Source organism: Habropoda laboriosa, unplaced genomic scaffold (assembly GCF_001263275.1).
Source record: "Habropoda laboriosa isolate 0110345459 unplaced genomic scaffold, ASM126327v1 scaffold20, whole genome shotgun sequence".
In the NCBI taxonomy this organism is placed as follows: Eukaryota; Metazoa; Arthropoda; class Insecta; order Hymenoptera; family Apidae; genus Habropoda; species Habropoda laboriosa.
In genome coordinates, this window is record NW_017100143.1 from 210,415 (window position 1) to 224,068 (window position 13,654).

General features: G+C 39.1%; 3 protein-coding genes across 4 annotated transcripts; 2 read left to right on the forward strand and 1 right to left on the reverse strand.

Moving 5' to 3' along the window:
• Positions 1–386: 386 nt before the first annotated feature.
• LOC108573625 (fasciculation and elongation protein zeta-2) lies at positions 387–10,105 on the forward strand. 2 transcript variants are annotated; one of them, XM_017936092.1, is made up of 9 exons: positions 387–702; positions 1,879–2,131; positions 8,577–8,699; positions 8,878–9,034; positions 9,141–9,249; positions 9,332–9,594; positions 9,676–9,751; positions 9,825–9,890; positions 9,977–10,105. In XM_017936092.1, the coding sequence occupies exons 1-9, from the start codon at positions 597–599 to the stop codon at positions 9,991–9,993; spliced, it is 1,170 nt and encodes a 389-aa protein (XP_017791581.1). In that variant the 5' UTR covers positions 387–596; the 3' UTR covers positions 9,994–10,105. The 2 variants fall into 2 exon arrangements, with proteins under 2 accessions (XP_017791581.1, XP_017791590.1); XM_017936101.1 differs by having other exon boundaries at positions 8,959–9,034.
• Positions 10,106–10,975: 870 nt separating this feature from the next.
• Positions 10,976–11,734, forward strand: LOC108573938. Its single transcript, XM_017936429.1, has 2 exons — positions 10,976–11,149; positions 11,363–11,734. Exons 1-2 carry the CDS (start codon positions 11,126–11,128, stop codon positions 11,732–11,734), a joined length of 396 nt encoding a protein of 131 aa, XP_017791918.1. The 5' UTR covers positions 10,976–11,125.
• Positions 11,735–11,878: 144 nt separating this feature from the next.
• Positions 11,879–13,373, reverse strand: LOC108573824 (arginase, hepatic). Its single transcript, XM_017936305.1, has 7 exons — positions 13,278–13,373; positions 13,137–13,209; positions 12,844–13,049; positions 12,564–12,727; positions 12,385–12,500; positions 12,202–12,324; positions 11,879–12,136 (listed from the first exon to the last, which is right to left on the reverse strand). The coding sequence occupies exons 1-7, from the start codon at positions 13,371–13,373 to the stop codon at positions 11,901–11,903; spliced, it is 1,014 nt and encodes a 337-aa protein (XP_017791794.1). The 3' UTR covers positions 11,879–11,900.
• Between the last annotated feature and the right edge of the window lie 281 nt (positions 13,374–13,654).

The window sequence follows — 13,654 nt, forward strand, 5'->3', positions numbered from 1 at the left end:
GTATACTTCAGGAACGTATACGTCAGAAAATCGAATAAACAAGTAAAAACTTTTTTTATTCGTTTTATCCAAAAAGATCACCGCATCGACTCTTTCACCTCGCATTAATATCGTAGAAAGTACGATGAAATTTCCTATGAAAACTGTATGCAGGATTTAAAAAGCGCGCAATAAATTCGTCAACCTTTTTCTATTTTTTATCTATTAAAATTGCTTTGATAAAAAATGTGTTCGTTAAATTTTGAGGGTGACTAATATTCTAAGTACGTTACTATCGATGCTTCGTGCCATCGGCGCGCTCAGCCAGCGGTTGTCATGGCGACGAGCAATCATCTTCCCCCACCAGCTCTCGAACGAGCCCCCTCTGCGTCAGTCGTTCGCGAAGCCTCGCAGGCGACGGATAGTTCGTATTGGAATCGTCTGTTTTTTCCGCTCTGTCTGTCGACCCTTTCCCTCTTCCTTTACCCCCGTTGGTGTAAAAACCTGTAAAACCAAAAGAAGAACGGTGCGCCTCGGGGGCGCTGCCGCAAGTGTACGGTGCCGAATTTCATCACGGTGATTGACTCCGCTCCCGGTTCTTCTCAACACGGTCAATAATGAGGGACATGGCGGGCAAGATCGCCGAGTTGAAGTTCGAGGCACCCCTCGCGCGTTTCGAGGAGGAAGACACGGCCAGTTTGAAGAACATGAATTTACTGACAGGTGCGATACACCCGTCTACTATCCTTCTCTGCCCAACTCTTTTCCTATTCGTCGTCTTTCTTCGTATACTTCGTCACATATTCGTGTAACTTCTCGAGAGAGATCAAAGGTTATCGCGATGTTCTTGATTCGAAAATGTCTCTTTGTTACGAGGTCGTCGCGTCAAGCGCCAAAATTACTGGCTAACGGGTGGCTCGTGAACATTGACAAAATCACCGTAGACGTACAACGATATATCAGCCTCGTTTCCCTTCTATTCTCGTTGCAATCGATTTCGAACTAGTTGGAAAGTGGGTGATGATCGTTAACTCGTGAAACGAAAACGATTCGAGGACAGAAGAGAGACGTTTATGCGATGTTCTCTTTACATTGACTAAAAAAGGCGTTGTACGCGCTATAAACGGAAATTTCGAAACCGAAAGAGTTTCTCGGTAGTGGGAACAGGTTTCGTACGGCCATGTAAACGCATGCACGCGTGGTCACGCTCATTTTGCCGGACATGCGAATTAAATGACGAGGGTGGCCAGCCGTGTGTCGCGGTACGGAATATAGGCGGCGTGAAGAAGCGACCTTCGGGTGACAAAAGGCTACGTCATGCGTACAATTGGTGTCTAATATCCTTCAGGTGCGCTTTAACGCTCTCGTATCACTTTTCACGCGACATCGTAGAACGCATCGTTGAAATCTGTGTCCTCGAAACGCCGGTGGGCTCGTGCGACTAGAGGAAACATAAAACGCATATACACTACGTTCACACACATCTACCTGTATAGAAAAATTACCGACATTTAATCCTAAAAACATTCGATCCGTTATGCGTCACTGGCGTCTACACGCGAAAGTACGATCCACTGGTGTTTATGTAACTGATAATACACCCATGAAAGGTGTAATTAATACTGTCTGTCATTTAAGTCGAATATGTGTGAACATTACGCGATTTAGAGATCTTACGACAATGCGCTCCCTTTGATACGCCCCTGTATACAAACGGTGACCCATTATTGGTAGCATGATTTATTGCGTCCTACACGATCGAGCTATTGTGTTTACTTTTCTTGTTATTTCTATTAGAAACGTATCTTGGCGGATTGATGCGTTGTTGGGTTTAAAATAGAATGCAAACGTCGGAGGAACGTGTGGATATTCATGGAGATTATTTTCTGCTTTATTTAGAACAATTATTGGATACAACATTGAACGCGGGATATGAAGAAAATTGTAACGCAAACGAACCGGCGAACACCAACGAAAATGGCATCGATATTCTCCAGGAGGGGACGTTCAGCCCCTCCAGCGGCAGTATCGAGGACCTCGTTAAAACATTCGACGGGGATGTATCATCCTGCTTCAGCGATTACGGCACGGATGTCAAGTCCCTTGCACCCGTGCAAGTACGAGCGCAGGAGGATATCATGAACGAGTGCCAGTAAGTTTTTAGAGCGTCGACGTTGTTTTTATCGCTACGATAAGTTTGTCAAATGTACACATCATGGAGAATGAAGATGCGAGATTCTATCTATTAGATGATTAGGTCACGCAGCCATTTTGCGAGTATGATGCTGTAAGTGACAGGTTAAAGAAATCATGAGACAAGAGGTTAAGTAGAAAAATCCCGGTCGATAAGTCAATCGGTAGATAATAATCGTCTCTATCCTTGCTCCCCGCCCATTTTCTTATCTTTGTACCCGTCGAACGCAGCCTCTTTTTACCGTACCTCTTTACCGTCGTTGACGAAAAAGAGCGTGCAAGTGAAAATTACGTTAGTACGTGCGCGATTGAGAAGTTTCTATTACCCTTGGGTCACGCGATATCTCCGGTACAGTTATACCGGTTTATACGGCCACGTTCAACGATTAAAAAAGTAAAGCTGCCGTTGGTGCTGCGCCGGCTCCCCGGGTAAATGAATACCCCCGAAGATTGCCAGAGTTATCGCATTGAAATTGTCGCGTTTACCTTGAGATATCTATTACACCGGTAACTCCTCTGATCCTTTATAAAGTAATGATAGCCGACTGGTTCAACAGCTGAACGGAAGTAATCGTTTACGATCATCACCGTTATAATATTCGCGCGCGAGAATAATAATTACTTGGGATGGCGCTGTCGTTCGATATTTCAATGTCATAATTCGATATGGAGCAACGTCGTTCGGATGGAACTTTTTGCCGCAGGTTTATAGGTTATAAACTAGGTGCAAACTGTTACACCATTATCGTTGCTTCCTCGGCTAATATATAATATCCTGTTTAAGTAATCTCCCGTGATAACGCTTTCTTCGAGTATCGTTAAGACGTGCAAACAGTTTCACTCGATGGCGGCTCGACGACTCTAAACCAATCTATCGTTGAACGATACTCGTATGGTTTCATTAAGAAGCGTTACAGGCTACTTGCGCTTGCATAAAGCAAGATTGATACGGTTCAACGGGGTATTATCCTCTTGCCTCTGTCGACGGTACATGATTTTACCACTTTCTCTTCAAATATGTTTTTTTTCCAACATCCAAGTGAAGAGTGTAAAGGAGTTAATGTGGGTGTTTAACTTCTCGACGATTTGTTACGTCTGTGAGACGTTCACGGCGATAAAAACCTGTATCGTTTAGACTGAGTGAAATCTTATCGTTCGCTATTGTATACAAAATATACGCTTTAGTTTACTCTTCCTTCGTTTCCTTCTTTCAATGTTTTTTTTCCCCCTACAAAAGGGCATTCTTCATTTTACTTGGCGGTGGTTTTAAATCAGGCACGTGTATTCATTACAAGTCGCGATCCTCGGGATCACGGTATCGATTTTCTAGCAGAAAAGTGTGCCGCCATGAGTACTCTCTACATGACGTTTGCGGCGCGTTCTGCAGCTTTCTCTCCGCGAAGTGGACAGGCCGCGTAACAAGAAAGTAACTCACCTTCTAATTAGACTATCATCGCGACGCCGCCGGCGAATCTACGTTGATTGATCGATCGATCGATCAGTTCATGTTTCATTTCTAAATTCCTCGCAATTAACGCGTGTATTTACCATTTATTATTTCTACAACACTTTCTCACAGTTTCATCTGCATAAACCACTTTTATCGATCACAGTATACGTTACGTAACCAGATTTACAAGTATATCATACTGAAACGTCAATCGATTCTAAAAAGTTATGACTGCAGTGAAAAAGGAGAAGGTTAGGGAGCAAGGTCGAGAGAAAATTCCAGAATAAGGTAATTACCCTGAAATTCGGCGTTAATTGAGATGAATCTTGATGCATCGTCGGAGAAACGCGTTTTTTCCGCAAAAACTTCACCGATGCATCCTCTATGGAGAAAAAGAATTGCATCCGCAGTGCAGGTGTCGGACCGAATATATTCCAGCACGTAACGAGCTGCGCAGGTGAAGCTCAACGAAGCGCAAAATTGTATCTTCTTCGGTGTACAGTAACGCAGGGACTGTGGTTGCCTCTTAAAACTCGTTTCAACTCCGTCGGTTGTGCATAAATTTCTTTGAAGTCACGCCTTTCTCAAAATCTGTCTGGCCACCTTTTTGCCTTTCATCAAACCCCTGGTGGATACATCCCTGGATGTCGTAGGGCTGTTATGTATCGGAGGAAAACCGTTTGGAGATTGCATCAGCAACGGAGAATTAACTCTCACCCGGTAGGAGAGGTCGAACTGACCCACGCATCGTTCTTTTGGAATTGTACCTGCTGCTTGGGCAGGCGCCTACCTGGACCTTCTTCCTTTTATATTCTGTTACCATTGAACTCTGCAGGAAACAAATTCCATTCTTCCGGGATAGATTGCTGGTGCATTTAGACCCTTCCTCAATAAAATTCCAATTGAATCTTGACCTGTTAAACGGGCCCACCACTTAAAATAAAGATTAACTCGTCTCCGCAATAAAATTTTACATCGCGGTAAAACAGTCGATAACAAGTTTGAAAAAATATATAATACGAGGAAAAAACATTTATTTGTGTATTCATAGAACATACATAACCTCTACAAATTTTAATAAAAAAAAGTACTTTATTCACGCGAGTATAAAAATCTCTGCATAGAACGGATTGAATTAAATCAAACCCACAGATAATCAATACAATACGCAAAGTCCATTTTCTTCGAGGAAGACCACACGGACTCCACCCTTCCGGTTACGTAACAGCCACCTACCCCAGTATTCCATTTGACCGGAGTGGTAAAGTCAAAGTGGCGCCAATTTCACTGAATTGAAACTGGCCGAAAGTCGAGTCTCGAGACCTCTCGAGTTGTTCAAACTATCGAAGGTCCGAGCGTTCGAGAGAAATGGCGGGGTCAGTGGCCGAGATTTGCTGACTGAGATCGGACACGTGCTGTTGCACGTGTCTTATTCGGCATTATGCACCGCTTTTCATATGCATGCACGAAGCCGGAAAGAATAAACGCGTCCGTGCGTACGTATCCGGCGCATTGTTCCTAATCCAATTTGTCGCATAGGCAACACACAGAGTTCCTCTCTCAGGAGTCGCGTCGAACGAAACGCTGCTACTCTCTCTCTCTCTCGCTCTTTCTCTTTCGTCGAGTCCAAGGCCGTGATTCCGTCGATGAGCTGGCCGCGCCTTTGAACGCGAAAACGGTAGCCCTCTTTTCACCCACGAAAGACATTCTCACCCTACGGCAAGTGTAACTTCCTTTCTTTTTTTATCCTTTCTTATTCTCGACCCTCTTTTCAGAGAGGGTCGTGTACTTTTAGCAAGCTTTCCTTTTTCTTCTTCTTTTTTTTTCATTCCTTTGTCTCTGGTGGACGAGAGCTGAAAGGCCGAAGAATTGGGTATCACGTGAATAATTGGAGGGAAATATTCAAAGGGTGTGGGATTTTTCGCAGATATGAAATGAAAAAAATGCATTGTGCATGAGAAAGATAAAACTTCACGTTCGTTCTTTGAGACGTGAGCACGTACTACGTGACGCTGTAAAAGGGTTAAAGGGTTAAGTAGTTTTACATCGGAACGTGAAAATTCCTGCGAGCACGTTCAGCCAGAGCCAATTAACTCAGTTGAGTCATCGAACTCGAGCAATCCGTTTATCCTATGCTTCTCGACGAAAGGAAACGTTAAATTTCTTCACGATGTAAAAATGTCAGCGTGTGAAATGGCGGACTGGGGATATATCCGCGACGCGAAGGATGCCAAAAGAGACGTCGAAATCCAGGTCCCGAATAGCCAGGTAACGGGTCAGAAACGCGATTGTCTACGGTGGGGGGAGGACGAGAAATCGTGCATGATCGAGTCGACTACGGGGGGTGGCCCATGAAAATTTGATCTCTGTGTTTTGTTCCGTGGTTCGTATCGAGCCACCCTCCGGATGGACGGACGTCAATAAAGCGGCGCATGCGCAGTGTCAGCCGAGCGATGTTTCTCGACCGCCACTCTCTCTCGTGTCCCGTTTCTCCGGTTCAATTTATTTGTCCATGTCGGAGGAAAGGGCATCAAGAGCGGAGTTGTATCGATACTGAGGAAATGGACCAGTTCCTCCGCATAATCATAATCCATTTTCCCTTTTATCTTGGAAATGATATCGACAGGGTGGTGTTTTCATTAAATTATCCTTTGAAGATTTCGACGTTCTTCGATTCTATTTCAATCTGAATGAAATGAAAATTTAACGATTCCATCGCGATCTCGTAATCTGTTTCTCATTCTTTTCACACTGTTTAGATATCGGTAATATATAGGTTAGAGTGTAACAGGTTATAATTTGCATATTTTAGAATCCTTAGACTGGTTTCTTGCTTCCATTAAGCGAGACAAGTGTATCTTGATTAGATTGTGTTCATGAACGTAACCTGTTGTTGATCATAATCCATATTCTATTTTCCGAAGGCGGGTATTTATAGGTTAGGGTGTAACAGGTCTTTACGAAGTCCGTTCTTTATTATCATTTTCTCTTAATTACCCGGAACGAAGTTTATCAAATGGATTATTAAGGTTTATTAGGGTGATACGACAAGGAGGATTTGCTGTTTTTTGCTTTGCAAAGCTGTCGACATTACGCAACAGACAGTGTACGAGGAGTGTACGGCCTCGTCGCGGATCATTGAACCGAAGAATGAATTAATAAGCAGGGGATACACTAGCCTTCTCGGGAATTCAATTTCACTTCGTTTTTCTTGTTTCGCTTAATCGAGAGAGAGATGTACAGGTCATTTCATAAATGGTCGATTAATTACCGAGTAAAACCGTGAAAGGATATTCCATTGCTAATTATACCACGTTTATGGTAACTTTTTCTTACCGTACCACCCTACATACCCGTATACGTGTGAATTCCAAATGAGAAGAATATGTATGACCAGTTCTCTCTGAGCTGCTCGATTAATTATGGAAACATTTTCCAATTACACTCCATGAAAGATTTATTACCCTTGTTCTTTGTGAACCACCCTGTATATCAATACACCGAGTATACTCCAAATAAGGAAAATCCTGTGTTCCCCTTGCGTTAATTCTTTCGCTGAAAGATGCGGTCAAGTTGTTTAGGCGTATGTCCCGAACGATGGCCAACATGCGCGCAGGATGAAGTCACTGCCTTAATGCACTTAACATTAATGAGAAACTCAAGTGGGTCGAATTGACCTCCATTTGTTAATCCAACACCATCGACCGCTTGTACATCATCGCGTATGCTTCTTCTATTTCCAACAATCACTCAACCGTATTCTTCCTTCGTCACAACTGTAATATATAAACGAGAGAGCGAGCAAATGAGAGAGGGAGAGAGAAAAAGACTAATAATAGTGACGAAATGATCAGAATTGTTACGAGAAAAATTCGAAGGCCAGCAACGAGCCGCGAAGCCCCAATTCCTGCGTCGCTTTAATTAAACCTCGTCAATTCGTTCGGCTTCGGTTTCGTCGATTATCCGGTTGTCCTACCGCGAAAATTTTCATTCAACCACTTATAGAGCGTGTACAAAAGAACGATAGTAAAATATCGTTCGATCGTGACGTGCTTATAACTATCGTCCAATCGTGTGAAAAAGACCTCCCCGTTCGTTTATTACACGAGGCGAACAGATTCGAACGCGGAAATTCATTTCCCTAGAATGGATGCATTGTTATCGACCGGACGATTTATACACTCTGTGTTTGCACGAGATTCAACGACTTTATCTCTCAGTCGGTACATGTGTGTATAACTTGCACACATCCCGTGGCCCGGGAAACGCCTACGAGGGCCAAAGTGATTCACACGGGTTACATCCGAGAAAACTGTGACTCCGTAAGATTCATCAGGTCTCTCCGCGGCGAAATCTTATCGCAGCCTTGCTACTTTAGTCATTTAACGCGATAACACGCCTCTGAGAATCGACACTGACGCAAACTCTCCCTACGCGTCTGGCTTGTCGAAATTTCCGATTACCATCGCCGATGTGTTCGCACGATAGATCCGTGGCGAGATGGAACACAATTCGTTCGCAACATGTTGCTGTTGCCTTGGTGTGTTTAAAGATAGAACGTTTCGTGAGAGGCTAGAAATGTGGCAATGCCATTTCGACGGAGATGTTTGTAATATTCGTGGCCTGAATATTGTGCCACGAATTTTTCTCCACTTTTCCAACTGATTGGCTGTGTTTCTTTGAGGCCATTTTTTCGATTTGTTTTTTTATTTTTTGCTTTCTCTTATTAGAGTAGATAATATACAGGTTCGAAGAGATCGTGTAATATTAGGGATTAAAAATAGCAGCTGCCTCGCGACGATTGCTGCATAATTAGTAACACACCCAATGAAATTTAATGTGTCTGCGAAAAGAAAAGAAAGAAAAATTTGTCATAGCCTGGCACGATCTTTTAATTCCCCTTTACCGTCACCTGTTCGTTTGTCTCTTTTTTTTTTTCTTTCTTCTTCCGTAGACTCTGGTGGACGATTACCGGTACGTTTGGTAACTTATTGCCGATCAATTGGAGCAAGTCGTACGCTAGAAAAATGCACCTACCTGCGTTGAATTTGAACGAGGTGCCGGTACCACACGAAAGGTAAGCTTTAGAAACGTTTTCTAAATACTTAATGCAATTTCTTCGACTTTGTTTGCTGCTTTCGTTTGAGAAAAAAAAATCTTTCGAGGCGATAAAGCCGTGATTTGATATAATTTCGAGTAATTTAAAGCGCGATTAATGTTTGCAAATTGGACGCTTTCCGTTTTGTTTGCTATAGACCTGAACTAGAGGATTTAAGTAGCGAAGATGAGGCTGTCGCAACTGATTTGGACATGCATGCTTTGATATTGTCCAGTAGCACCGACACACATAGTCCTGAGGAACCGCTGAAGACTGCTGAAGAAGTACTCCGTGAAATAGACGATATTATGCAGGTAAATGTATGAAGGATTTCTTGAAGAAATATAAACGAGAGAAATTTGTTCTTACGAAAGATTGAAAAAAAAAAAAAAAAACGTAAATAAATTTTTTTTTACACAGGAAAGTCCTTCGTTGGAAAGATCCCCAGACTCAGATGGATCATTATTAGATAGCGACGAGGCGCTGGAAAGAAGCAGGGAAGTTCTTGGCTCTCCGCTACACGAGAAAAGTATATTTTCCTAAACAGAGCCGAAATAATAAACCGTATCGGTATAAACCTTATTATACTGAATCACGATCGTTTATTCTAGAGTTAAAACGACTCACATGCAGTGAACTAACTGAGCTGCTCGGTGAAATGGAATCGTTGGTAGGAGCATTGAGCGAGACCCTAATCGCGGAGCTCGCGTTGCGCGACGAACTCGAATACGAGAAGGAACTGAAGAATCAGTTCATCTCTCTGTTATTAGCAGTACAAAATCGACGAAGGCAGCACCACGTAACGAAGAAGAGGAATCAAATGCAAAATGGTACTAGTCCTTTACCGCAACATAGATCACTTCAAGATTCTAAGGTGAGATTCACGATTGCATTTCTGATTATAAAGTTGATAAATATAAATGTAAGATGTATCATTTTTTTGTTTATATTTTAGTATTTAACTACTGTAATTCCGTACCACACGGACAGTGGCCCACCAGACAATCAGGCTTTACAGGTTCTCATAAAAAGTAAGTGCCGTTGAACGATTATGTGTGTGTGTGTGTATAATGAAATATTTAATTGAGACATTTTATCTTACAGTATTGAAAGCAATTAGCGAAGATAGCCCAACTGTACCTACTTTGTTAACAGATTATATACTCAAAGGTAATTGAATTTATTTTTTCATTTTAATATATGGTTAAATATGATATATTTGAAAAAAAAAATATGTATATATATTGTTCTTTTAGTACTGTGTCCCAGTTAGTGAGCATACCGTAAATTCCTCGTGGAAATCGGTAAAAATCAAGAAGAAAAATATTAATCATTGAAGAATACAATTTGCTCTCTTCTTGCCAGTACGCTTTCAGCCGTTGTTGTGCCGCATATTCTTGCGTTAAGGCAGGTGATTTTGCTTCTAAATTGTGTCTCAAACTACACTCTGTATCGACTGTAGTTTTATAGGTAGAATCCGTGACACTCACATCTAGTCTTACTTTATATATTACCACGTGTATATTATTTTACATAAGGATACATTTCTAAATAATCTATGTATGCGCTCTATGAAATACCTCTTGTCGTGTATGAATTATAAAAGAAATCTTCATTTTTGTATACGTCATCATGAATTTCGTGACAATTCAGTTTTTTGTAATTTTTTGTACATAAAGATCTTATCGAAATACGTGAGCAAATTTTACTATATTACCGTAAATACTTATATTTATGTAGAAGAATATACCTATTAATTGTAAGTTACAACATATAAACTTATGAATTTAGTGTATATTGTTGTAATACCCATGTACCTAGAATTGTCTAGTAACGTGTCGCGCAAAAATAAAACATCTTGTTGCTGGAATACCTTCACGAATGTACACCTAAAAGTCTGTTTATTAATTACATGCAAAATGCCATTAAATACTTTGTGTACAGCAACACAGTTGTTCTGCACATATTAAAGATATTGTGTTTGTTGAAATAAAGAAATAAATCGGATAACCTTACTACTGACAAGTGTATTTTTATCTATGATTAATATATCATTGCCTTTTAGTATTAATAATTTAGGATCTTCTCATATTATTCTTTTTAATTTTCAAAAATTGGAAGATAACGAAATTTTACAACTGCAATTTGATCACGTGACAAAAGGGTATTCTATTATTATACTCAATTTATTACGTAATTTACTCAGAATGTATTACTGCATAATATGACCTGATTTCATTACTAGCAGTGTTTGTTTTACCATTTAGATTTAATAGTAATTATCATTTATCAGATGTACGTTTCAAAATGGCTGAAAGATTTAGATCCAAGCAATACCGGTGTACATTAAGGTTACTTCGTAAACCTGTAAATCGCAAGAAATATCTTCCTATACGTTGATTAAAATGGTATCCAATCCGTGGAAAACGGTGCGTATTCGATAGACATAATGACTTAACTTCGGCGAGTGTATATTAATTACTACTTAAAAACTTTGCTCGTCATTTATTTGAATAGAATCTAACCTAAAATTCTTATCCAATAAGATTTAAAAATAGGAATTAACAGTGAATGAAAAGATTCAAATATATTTTGCAAATTATTACAAATTAAACCAATTCGTTTGTTTGTTACATATATAGGTGCCGGGACTACAAAGATTAACAAATTGGGCTATTTTTGGAGGTTTTACCGTTGGAGCTTTTGGTTATTTGGTACGGTATCAGACTAATAACAAAATTCGGAAAACAAAAACTTATAAACAGGCATTACAAATGTTTTATGACCAAGAGAAGGCAGTTCAATATTTAGGAGAACCCATAAAAGAAGGAAGAATAAAGATAAATTACCGTGATACTGTTAGAAAGATCAGTGTTAATCTAAGAGGTGCTAATACGAAAGGACAATTAGATTGTCATTATACAGTTAAACCAGATCTAACGACCGAAATAAAGAAGTTAGAAATGAAGTTTAAGAACTTACCTGAGAAAATTTTTGTGATTCATGAAATTTGAGGGATATAGTGATGAAGTACATTGTGGTGTTTTGTTTTTGTCTTATATTTTCGTGGTATTGTTTAAAAGTTTACAAGAGTTTATTGTTGTACAAACTTCAAAAAAGGACTGACACTGGAAGTTAATTATGTTTAAGATTGTAGAATTGTAAATAAAAGTAATTAAATTATTTAAATGTCTGCAAAGGCATATCGGTAACACCTTCTGGAACCTTAAGACCTCTTCTTGTGTAACCAAACCCTGCTTGAATGATGTGTACAGCAGCTTCAACAGTTAATTGAACATCTCTTTGATTGCCAATACAGGGATTCACTTCCACAAGATCTACAGCATTCAATCTGTTAGTTCTATATAGTACTTCCATTAAGTGAACAGCTTCTCTTAGTGATAGACCACCACGCACTAAAATAAACATATTGTAAGAATATGGAAGAATTGCAGTTACATATGAAGAACAGTTAATTTACCAGCAGTTCCTGTACATGGTGCTTCCAATGGATCTAATGAATCAATATCAAAACTAACATGTAATGATTTTGATTCATTAGGATCTATTTTATTTAATGCCATATAAACAACATCAAGAATACCTAAACAAAAATGTTTAACGAGTGACTGATGTTCTAAGTGCATAAAGTTTCAAATATTACCATATCTCTCGACATCTTCCATACCAAAAGCAGTAATACCAAATTTTTCAATAACTAGTCTTTCATAACGATCTACAGATCTTAATCCAATATAAGCTACGTTTCTAATAGATAACCTGTAAGTAATTGTAGTATACTTAGCATATTTTATTCATTATGTTTGGAGTGTTATGTATTACATTGGTTGTTGCCAATCCATTCCTGGAAGATGTGGCCAGTAGTCAGCTAATTCAGTAGTTAGTAATGCTACAGGCATTCCATGAACATTTCCACTTTCACTGGTTTTATTAGTATTGAGATCTGCATGGGCATCAACCCATATCACACCCACATCCTTTTTCTCCTATAAAAATATTATACTATGTTTAAAAATAATATTCTAGCAGTTGAACAAATTTAATTAAACACAGTTGAGGAAAGAATTACTTGTATTAAATATCACATTTTTTTATATTATACCTTAACATGACCATCTATAGTTCCAACACCTAAGCTATGGTCACCACCAATAGTTAATACTCTTCTACCTTCTTTTAAAACTTTTTGGACTTGATCAGATAAACAATTATTGCAACCAGCAACATCACCTAAATGTGACATGTTATTTACACCATGCACATTCTTTGCTTTATAAGATATATCACCATAATCTCTCACATCTAATCCTTTCAATTTGAAAATATACATAGTTAGAATTAAATTTATGATTTTTAATGGTATTTCAACTTAGTAGAATGGACAATAACAGTTACCTAATGATTCTAATTCTTGGACTAATCCAGCTGCTCTAATCACTTCTGGACCATGTGCTACACCTTTTTTATGCTGTGTTTATTAATAACTTATTATTATTTCATATAGTATTACTTTATCATTAATTTATACAATTATACCTGTCCCTTTTCAAATGGTACTCCAATTACTCCAACTTTACCATAATTGCGATTTCCAAGTTTGGAAATACTCTGCATTCTTCTCAAGGTATTCATTTTGTATCTGCCGTTTTAGTTTAGGATTTAACACGGTAAATCAGCTGTTTATTGACCTATGCCCTCAGACTGTTGCAATACAGATAACATACGAGATTTACAGTACGTAAAAATATTGTACTGTAACTATACAACATTGAAAGGGAACTTTGGAATACTTTTTTTAATAAAATCGAAAAACAACAACTTATCGTAATATTTTACATTTATTATTTGCAACACCTTTTTTTATAAACGATCCATCATATAAATTATTGTATACAATTAACAAATAATAAAAA